This window comes from Triplophysa rosa, linkage group LG22, assembly GCF_024868665.1.
Source record: "Triplophysa rosa linkage group LG22, Trosa_1v2, whole genome shotgun sequence".
Taxonomy (NCBI): domain Eukaryota; kingdom Metazoa; phylum Chordata; class Actinopteri; order Cypriniformes; family Nemacheilidae; genus Triplophysa; species Triplophysa rosa.
This window is the reverse complement of record NC_079911.1, coordinates 16,205,281-16,215,975: the sequence shown is the minus strand read 5'-3', so window position 1 is coordinate 16,215,975 and position 10,695 is coordinate 16,205,281. Positions and strand designations below refer to the sequence as shown.

The 10,695-nt window shown below is 39.5% G+C and overlaps 1 protein-coding gene across 1 annotated transcript in view; it reads left to right on the top strand.

Moving 5' to 3' along the window:
- The first annotated feature begins 9,127 nt into the window (after positions 1–9,127).
- The window catches only part of myo18aa (myosin XVIIIAa), a 29,056-nt gene continuing 27,488 nt past the window's right edge, over positions 9,128–10,695 (top strand). Inside the window, 3 exon segments of the mRNA XM_057320891.1 lie at positions 9,128–9,259; positions 10,192–10,260; positions 10,519–10,556. Coding sequence (XP_057176874.1) covers positions 10,221–10,260; positions 10,519–10,556 — 78 coding nt within the window. The 5' untranslated portion in view covers positions 9,128–9,259; positions 10,192–10,220.

Genomic DNA, 10,695 nt, shown 5'->3' with positions numbered 1-10,695 from the left:
GAATAACTTTTTGTTAATGTGTACCCTCACGCTTATATACGTAAAATATGTACATATAAAACACGTTTAACTTGATGTTGCATTCAGTATGTCAACCAGAACACTGAACAGTATTATCAAGTTTCCAAAGCACCTCAGTCATGCAGAAGGGAAACTCGAATCCAGCAGGGGTCAGTGCGCGGGTGCGCGCTCAGCCGGTGAGCGCGTCCCACTGACCGTCAGACGCTCCAGAAGCGTTTCCACCGGACCGGTGCAGCAGTCTCTTGCGCACCGGGTATCGCCAGAGTATTTCAGCACTGTTTCAACGGTAAGGTTTTTTTTCTCTTTATCAACCATTGTTTGTATTCCTCTGTACAATTGATCAGATTGTCAGTTGGGTGAATGCGGAATAAAGAGGCTTAGAAGCTCATTACGAGCAGCAAAACATTCCCAAAGCCAAATGATGTGATACATTTAATACAAAATCAAGGCATGATTGTATATGAATGCCGAATATGTAATGTAATGCAATATTGGCATGAATGCAGATTTATATTGAAAGCTAAATCAGTTGCATGTAGTTTTACACGAAGCGAAAGTCCAATGACAGATGCGGTTCTGCTGAGATCAACAGTTCTTGCACCACAGATGTACAAATATAGTGTTAAATACGGTTTTGGTTCCCAAATAAGAGTTTTAATTTCATTGAATGAGGAAGACAGGGTGCGTTTCAGCGTTCAGCTGGAGATGAGTTTCAGGAAGTGACTTATTGAACTCGCTTTGTTCGGATGATCATTCAAAATCATCGATTTAAGACCGTTGGAGATACGCTTCTCTTATATAATAGCTATTCCATTGTTTATTCGATTTTGTATTTATCGTTGTTGTTAGAAACAGCCGTGTACCTCTCAGCCGTTTTCTCTATAGCTTACCTGTTAGGAAAGGTAGGAACAGCCAATGACAGCGTGTTACGTCACGCGCGAGGCTTTTGTCACGATTACGTTTATTTTTTTGTATAATAAATTATGTGGTTTAGTTTATACAAGCACAACTTCCACAGTAGCACAGAGAAACAAATATCATTGATGGTTAGGTGATTGATTTATTTACTTATTTTTGGGAAAGTATAGATAAAATGGATATAGCGTGCATACACTATACATAATATATTACAGTTTGCTTGTACAGATCATATGCGTTCAATGAAAGTGTATTTTTATTTTATATTGATTAATATAAATATGTGTTTTATTGCAAACAACTAATGTTTTGTGTTGAACAGGTGGGCTTTAGCTGTTGCCGATGTGGTCTTGGTGATGTGGAAGTGGTGCTAGGAATGACTGAATACCAACATTGATTGTCAATACTAACATCTCATTTGTGGATTCCTTATCTGGGTCAAATCATGTTCCATTTAATCAAAAAAGATAAAGATGGTGCTAAAAAGGAGAAAAAGGAGAAGAAGGAAAAGAAAGAACGGATGTCTCAGGCTGAGCTGAAGAGTTTAGAGGAAATGAGCGTCAGGAGAGGTTTCTTCAACCTTCATCGCAGCAGTTCTAAACGGGAATCAAAAGGGAAGCTGGAGATTTCCAGTCCCATCCCAGTCAATGTGGTGAGAAACACAGAGCTCAGCCTGACAGATGTTGACACCGGGAAGGTCGGAACTCAAGGTCACATGACTGCCGCAAGCTCTGTCAATGACATCCAAGGGGAGAAAGATAGCCACCAGTCTTCATCTATCAAGGAAAAGGTGGCCAAACTTAGATCCCCAGCAAAGCAAAACTCCCAAGTTGGCCAAATCATAAAGCGTCTTTCTTTCTCACAAAAAAGCAAAGAGCCAAGTCCCTCCGTGTCTACCGCGCCGTCAGCTCAGAACTCTGCCAATCCCTCACCTCTCGTTGAGGTCAAACCATTCAATCCACAGCTCCTTCAGGTTAATGCGTTCCACCAAACTTCCCCTACTAAGAAGGTCCAGATCCCTGAGATGCTGCAGAGAACATTCCCAGCAGATCTGCGCCTGCCTGCTTTGGCACCTCCGCAGGTTCCCGCGCCCAGAGAGTTGGAACTTCCACGACGCAACACGGGTGATTTCGGCTTTTCTCTTCGTCGCACCGTTGTGGTGGACCAGCAACCCGATGGGTCGCCCTCCCGTAGGGTGGTCCACTTTGCAGAGCCCGGCACTGGGAACAAGGACCCCACTTTGGGTCTGGTGCCAGGTGACCGTCTCGTAGAGATCAACGGACAGAACGTGGAAAGTAAAAACAGAGATGAGATTGTGGAGATGATCAGGCAGTCTGGAGAGACGGTACGTCTGAAGGTTCAGCCTATTGTGGAGTTGAGCGAGTTAAGCCGATGCTGGTTGAGGAACACCAGAAGCCGCGACCGGGAGGTTTGCGAGGTGAGTGTGTACCTGAGATATGCAAGTGTGTGTTGCGTCTGTGACCTTAACAGTTGAGTACTGTTACTGTCACATATACACTATGAGGTAAACGGATAGTTTATGGGTATGTTCTGTATGATCAGCAACTTCCCAAGCAAAAGATCGGTTACAGCCTTGAGGTATTCTGTGAATTCAGAGCAATATGTTGCATTCCTGTTGAAACTGAAAGGCCGTTGCTGTTGATGTCATCAGTGCAGAGTTTCTCTGAGATTGCTTGAAGGGTTTGTCTTTCCTACCCATAATGCATCTGTTTCTGTGTTGAGCCATTAATGGAGGATGGTATGAGCTGAACATGTGACAAATAGATAAAACACTATAGATAGAGTATCTGTCCGTACTGATGTGCTGAATGCCGTTAAAAAGACCACTTCCATGTAAACACTGTACCAGAAGAAGCACTTATGGTTTCATTTCTTTATTTGACTTTTTTAAGCTTACATATATAAATCTGAAGATTTCGATTCGGTTATTAATATTCTGTTGGTTGTATTCTGTTCACACATAAAAACTGAAACAGGAAGTTCTTCTGGTCCAATGTTGTTTTTGTTTTCCGAAGTAGTCTAAAGAAACTCTATGATTTAGAGTGTTTTATGATATTTGCTCATTTATAAAAGGATAAGAGAAAATAAGGCCACATCACAGTAACAAAAAATCTGATGTAATTCCTTTGCTCTGTTTCCAGTTTGGTTTGGCACTGTTGTGTTGTTAAGTCCTCAATCATGAATGTTTTGATCTTAAATATGTCTTTGATATTATTTACGTAATTGTACATCATAAGGTCAGATAGTTTGGGTTGAGGCGGACCTGTGACGCCAGCTCTGTTTGTTCACTTAACCGTCTGTCATCAGGATTCTTCTGATATTTCAAGACTTCAGCTCCCATTGTCTCATAAAGTAAGTACATGCTGCAAGCTCACGTAGAAAGTCACAATGATGATTACACTTGATTTAGTGCTTGACATTTGAGCAAACAATGGAAAAAAACTAAATTGATCTAAAGTCATGAAATTGTGTTGGATATCGTTTTTGTTAAAATATACATACGTTTTAAGACTGTGAGGGTTATTGAGACAGTAAGGATAGGAATACAGTTTAAAATCAAACTTTCTCATCTCTTTTAGAATTTGTTCAACTGAATGTACTTGTTCTGATTTAATTACGTCCTGGCTGAATTACTGAATTATAATAATGTTCTCAAATCGTCTGTGACGTCTAAACCCTATCATGTTCATTTGATCAAGCTCAACACAGAATCAGGGCACTATGTGAAGTCATTGATGTTTAAAGGGAACGTTTTGGTCAAGCCAATCAAATGAGTGTGGGTCACATGACCCCAGCGCTGGTCTGAGTCAGTGATCACTCCAGCTAAACCTGTTGTAGTGGTGGTTTGCTCATGTTTGAATGGGTGTGTGTGTGTGTGTGTTTGTGTGTGTGTGGACAGATCTCGGCTCTTTACACACTTTCTGCTAATGGATAACCAGAGAAATATCAGTGTCAAAGTCTGTGTGTTATTTCAGAACACCACCCATATGGGACTGGATCTCACTTTTATGTGTTAACAGGTGTAAAGTAATGCAAAATAGCTTTGGGTAGATATTACAATTATAAAATTTAGTCAATTTCTATCATGTATACACGTGCTTCACAAATAAGAACCGTTTTGGCCATAAAGAATCTTTAACATCTTTGTTGTGGAAAACGTTTTTTTGTAAAGAAGCATGCAATAAGATTGGATTTGGTTTTATAGCATTTCGAATGTGGATTAATATAAATATACTGTGTTTATTTTAGTTCATAATACATTAACTTGTGTTCATTTGAACAACTTGGTGTTAGAATTACATGACCGTTATCTAAACGCTAGTTTTTTCATGTTAGCTTTTGTATTAACTAATGTTAACATATAAAACCCTGTCATGAAATGTCAACGAAAATTTTGTTTTATACAACATATTTTATTTACAGACCCCTCTGGTTGCAAAATCCTGGGCCTTAATCATACAGGCTAGTAACCTATGTGCAGAAGCATTTATGAGCCCTAGATTTTGCCTCAGATTACAGTAAGAAATGAGAACACATCACTTAGACAAGTGCAAAATCTGGGGCATTTCACTCAGTACCTTTTTTAAAAGCACTAATACTCTATATTAATAATATTGGGATACACAGTAAAATGATTTAAAATGTTGTTCAATGTCTTCAGTTTTAGTTGAATGATGTCATCATATAGGAGATATCTAACCTGCCTAGTGGGCCCAGTTTGTTGGGGGCAGGAGTCCCGCTGGGGTTTTTACTGTCCCACTTTAAAGCATTCTCACTCAGAATACAGAAAAAGACCTGACATATTTGGGATTGGCCTAGAAGCACTTACTCTATATAAAGATTCAGTTTCTACAGAAATCTAAAGCGTGCCACTGTGGAAGGCTGGATGGGTTACTTGTTGAAATGAATGTTGTAATTAAAATGCCTTCATTTCCAAATCTGAACACAGGGGTCTCAAGATGCATTTTCCAACACAGAATACAGAAACACACGTCCTGTAAACAGCCTTTAGTTCCTCAGACGGTTTAACAAACTCAATTGAAAACTGATTTCTGTGGGTTGAAAGGCATCTTATGTTTACTTACAGGGAAGTTACAACAACTTTAGATAATGTAGACAAATGTTACAAATGTTTGTGATTAATACCCAGCAAACAATTTTTGGTTCCCAGAACGTTCCCCTAACGTTAGTTTTTGGTTCCCAGAACGTTCCCCTAACGTTAGTTTTTGGTTCCCAGAACGTTATTTTCTGGTTATTTAAAAAAAACCCAGCCTGCAACGTTCTGGGAACGTTATTTTCTGGTTGCAAAAAAATAAAACCGGAAAAGAACGTTCTTAGAACGTTATTTTTAGTTCTCAAAAAATAACCAAAAGGGAACCAAAAACTAACGTTAGTGGAACGTTCTGTGTTTGCTGGGTAGGCTTGTTTAATATTAGTATATAATGTAATTGACTTGATTAAAAGTATAAATTAACCCTGTTTATAATCAGACATAGAAATCAATAGCAGGTGCTCATATGTCATTGAATGCTTGTGGCTGTGTGCCAATAGTATGTCAGGTATTTTCCAACGACGGGACGGTTCTTAATGAGACGAGAAGCACTTGTGATTTTTTTGAATGCTCGTGCTGATGGTTACCAGATAAACGGGTTTCAGCTGCATTTCTGTGAGAATAACAACACTTATGAAGACACTGTATCGCTGCACCCTGTCCGGTCCTCTTAACCGCGGGATTGGTCTCCTACTGAATGAATCTGTGTGCTTTTATCAGGCTTTTGTGTGTGTGACTGTTGGGAACTATGATGCACTTAATGACAGAGAGGTACTGGATGAGCTTGATTTAAAGGAGCCATATCATGGAAAAGCTTATTTGCTCTTTTAAAATGAGGCGTACTGTAACGTGTGTAACAAAGCTCGCTAATCTGCAAAAATCCACCCTTGTTTATATTTCAACACCTATTCATAAACGTGAACCACCCTGATGATTGACGATGAACTATGGGTTCAAAAGTCAAGGCTGGAAATCTAAGATTCAAAATCGAATTTAACCTCGCAAACAACCTGAACGTTTGAGGATTATGATGTAAAAAAATGTAAAACAAAGAAAGACTGTGAGGTACAATGACATGTTTAAGGTTTAGGTCACTAATCAAATAAGTCAGGTTTTATTGGTTCCATTAAAGCACACAAAATGTTCTTTGAAATATTTTCAGGTCATGCTGGAATGACAAACTTATTTAGGTTGTAATGCGACATTTTTGAAAAGTATTCGATTAGTAAATGCTGTAAAATGGCCCTTTAAATTTGAGGTTGGCGTTTGCATAACATTATGCATTAAGCGAACTGCAATGCATTTCACAAACCAATTCATAAACAGTCAATCATCCTCTTTACCCAGCATGCCTCTTTTCTTAATATCCCCCATTGTATTTCTGCAGAAACTGTCCTGTACGATTTTTGGGGGGCTCAGCGGCTCTCTTTTAGGGGTCTTGGCAGCCTTCGGACTATGAATGTCCTCTTACTGCTCTGAAACAATCCGTCAGTGAATGGCTCTATTAGATTAGATTATGTAACGGATTATCTTGGCTGCAGGTCATCCACTGAATACAGGAAGTGTCTGTCCACTGTCATCAATGTCTGAATGCCCTTCATCTCTGTTATGTATTCCTTTTTGTCTTGACTTTTTCCTGGCTGGTGACCCAGAATTCTTTCTTTGGCTGTCAGTTTCCCACTAGTGCTCATTTGAATAAGTCTAACATTGGTGCTGGGCAGCGAGCAGACTCGACCCTCCACGGGTGTCTAGGCAGTGGCTTCAGTTCAAGCCAGAGGCCGACGATCAGCCTGATTTGGATTGCCTGGTTGGATCTGAAGCTCAGCGCGATACCCAGTTGATGTTTTTGAGCTGATTTGCACTGGTATTTGGCAGCGGGGCTGTGCAAAGCTGTGTTTAGCAGGTTTTGAGCTCTGGCTGAGAGCATTTTGGCAGTTGGCACAGAAAGGTTTCTGTCTCTGCCAGTTTACCAATACATGAATAATTTTTCACCCTCATGTCGTTCAAAATCAGTTTCCTTTTTTCTTCTGTGGAACACGAGAAGATATTTTGAGAAACGTCTTGGTGGTTTTGCGTCGATACAATAGAAATCAATGGGGGGGTCAATGTTGTTTGGTTACCAACATTCTTCAAAATATCTTCTTTTGTGTTCTGCAGAAGAAAAAAATTCATACAGGTTTGGAATGACATGAGGGTGAGTAAATGATGAATGAATTTACATTTTTTTTTTGTGACCTTTTTGTCCATTTATCCAGAATACATTTTTTGGCCTATCAGTTCATCAGAATATAGCACATTTTTGGCATACCTTGACATACATATTGCTTCTTGTTTTTAAAGACTAAAATTACATACAATTTTGTTACTTACCCACTGTTTTGATGTCTACATTTAGCATGTGACACATTGTAATCTGACTCTTACATAACATGCACTTTCCTCAAAGTCATAATGTAAATGTTATGGAAATCACTGCACCGAGAGAAGCAGCGAGACCAGACATGCTGCTGTTATCTGTCCGCAGGGCGACGCCCTCCGGATGTTTTTGAGAGAAACATCTGGTTTTTTGCATCTTTGTGCAACACTGTACGAGTAGGTCTTTAAATCAGTCTGTAGTTTTCAGAAAAATGTTTGATAGTGGTTCCACCTTCAGTCGTACCGGTGATGCCCTGGCCCTTATTGCCATCAGAGTTGATATGTATACAATGTCCTCAAAGTCAGTGGCTCTTTGCCGTGCTTAGATCTGTCTCCGACTATCCAAGATTTGATATCATTCTTAATGTACGTGCACACTCTTTAAAATAACATCAAATGTTCTTTATCAGGCTGTATGGTTTCATAAAAAACTTTGACACCGGTACTCGGTGAAAGATGCTTTTACTGACTTGAAAAATATTTTAAACAACTGGTTATTTTGAGAACCGTTGAAAAATAACCTTTTTTTAGGAGCGCAGTATATGGATGTATGGACTTTTTTGTGCTGCATTAACACTTGGTATTAGCAAACATTGGATTAGCAAGAACAGCCAAGAATAGAATCATCCAGGCTTTAATAGAGGGCGGTGCTACAATTCATTACCATAGCAACGGTTAGGCTACTGGGCGGGGCTTAAATCGAATTTAGACCTACCACTGAATTGTATTGGTTTTGATGGAAATTATAATTTGGGTTGTATTGGTGGGATGTTATCTGTTAGATGGGAATTCCTATGGTTTTACAGTAATAGTTCACCCAGAAATGAAGATTCTTTCATCATTTATTCACCCTCATGTTATTTCAAACCTGTATGACTTCTGCATACACAAAAGAAGATATTTTGAAGGATGTTGGTAACCAAACAACATTGGACCCCATTGACTTCCACTGTTTGGACAAAACACCCCGGAGACATTTCTCAAAATATCTTATTCTGTCTTTACAAGTCTGAATGAGGGTGAATAAATCGGGTCAACATTTTCTTTTCATTGAAATGTTATGTTCTGGGGCCGGATTCTCGAAACTGTTCTTAAGACAACATACAAGATTGTTCTTAAAATAAATTATAGGAAGCTCATAAGAATGTTCCTTCTACAGAAGTTCTCAAATATTTTTAATAAAAATACATTTTCTTCTTAAGAATGTTTTGTTAATTTGCCCCCTGGTCTCTAGAAATGGCTCGCATCCCTCAGTTTATCTGTTTTATTTGACCTGGCGAAAGTTATAAATCTGATCACCTCCTCTAAAAGCATCACACTCATCTCTCCATAGCAACAATGACGATGAGTTCATATTACTAAACATATTTATGAGCAGTTATAATAGTAATGCTTGCGGTTTGACTCTGCAAACACAACTAATTAAGCTTGGCCAATAAAACGTCACTTATCAAGAGTTGTGCACATACTGCCCACTGGTGGATGTGTAAGGAACAGCATTTTTTCAGTTTTCTGTCTTCCCTGTTAAGATTAAATTTGCGCTTGTATCTAAAGTATGAGTGCATTAAAATAATACATTTTAGAGGCAAGCTCGTGTCTTTGATCCTCATTTGTCAGTTACAGTGAAATGAGACAGTGTGTGTGTTTTGGGTGTGGGTACGTGGTTATTTATAGCCTCGGTGTCCTGCAGCAGCTGTTGCCCACCCCACTCTGCTGCTCAATTTCTCTGTTGTGCTGTTCTGCCTCGCGCTGAGTTGGTTTACTCATGGATGACTACCTGACCACCTGCTTTACTTGACGGGAGATTTGATGTGTCCACTTTGTGTTTGACAGGTATCTTGAGTTTGAAGCCGTTGGACAGACATTTGTGTGTGTGTGCTGGTTTCTTCCCAGTGAGGCCTCTTCACATTTGCTCTATTTATAGTGAATGTTCTGGCTTAGTTAGAATCTGCTGTTGTCCTGACCCGCACTTTTACACTGATTGTTTTTGCATTAAATGAGCTTTGCCAATAGTTTTTTTGTCTCAGAAGCTTGATTTACTAATTTCGAAGTGTTGTTTTGTGTGATTGTTAAACAAACCTCACTGTTGTGCAATGCACCGCTGTGTTTTAGGCAGGTTGTTTCTTGTTTCCTAAGCCTGCTCTCTCTATATGTCTATAATTTAGCCAAGAAAGTTCAGATACAATGTGATTTAAGTTTAAAGGAATAGTTCATTGTAACTTAAATGGTTAGTTCACCCTTTCTTCTGTGACACAAAAGAAGATATTTTGAGAAATGTCTAGGTGGTTTTGTGGCCATACAATGGAAATCAATGGGGTGGCAATGTTGTTCAGTTACCAACGTTCTTCAAAATATCTTCTTTTGTGTTTTGAAGAAGAAGGAAAGTCAGACAGGTTTGGAACGACATGAGGGTGAGTAATTGATGAACATTTTGGGTGAACTATCATTCAGTGAACACTTGCAGTTTTTAATGTAATGCGTTGTAGGCATGTGAAACTCTTTCTTTTTTGTCATCCTGCCTTGTTTTTTGAGCTCCATAATGTGGGTGTCGTGATCTTTTTGTCCGTCTAACAGATCTAATCTTCATCCCTATTTGTCCTCTCATAGCAACTCACACGCCTGTTTACCGCCAGTCCTAACACCCCCAAACCTCAGTTGAGAAGACCTGTTGATCTCTCTGCCTCCCTCTCCTCCCATCTCGCCGCCTCCTCTCCTGTCCTCTTCTTTCCTCTTCTTCTTTTCTTCTTTCCTCTCATCACTTGTAGGTTCTACCTGCTGAGGTGTTCGTCCTCTAATGGCATTCTCATCTCGTTTCTCATTTTGGGAGAAAAAGGAAAGTACAAGTTCCTATTTGTCCGAAATGAGTGTCTTCACAAGTTATTAAATGATTTGTCCACTTTCAGTAAAAATACTTCACAGTATACGTTCCATTGGCCTTTTGTAAATGATAATGATAGAGAGGATTCTTCAGTCTGACAGGATTATTGAAAGCTCCAGTCTGATAGAGGTCAAAGGTCACTTCCATCAGAACATCAAAGAGGATCTGATCTCTTGTTTTAATGTATTATTGTCTGCATCTGCCTCCCTACAGGTGAAAGATGAAAACGTACCGAGTGCAAAAAGCTCCAGTGTAAGTGTTTGAGTGACGTTTTTGATGCTCAGATTTCAGATGGGTGTCTGATCTGAGATCGGACGAGCTCACGTGTCCCAGCAGTCAGCAGAGCTTTTTATTGTGGTGTGTGGTTTCACTCCTAAATTCATGTGGAGTG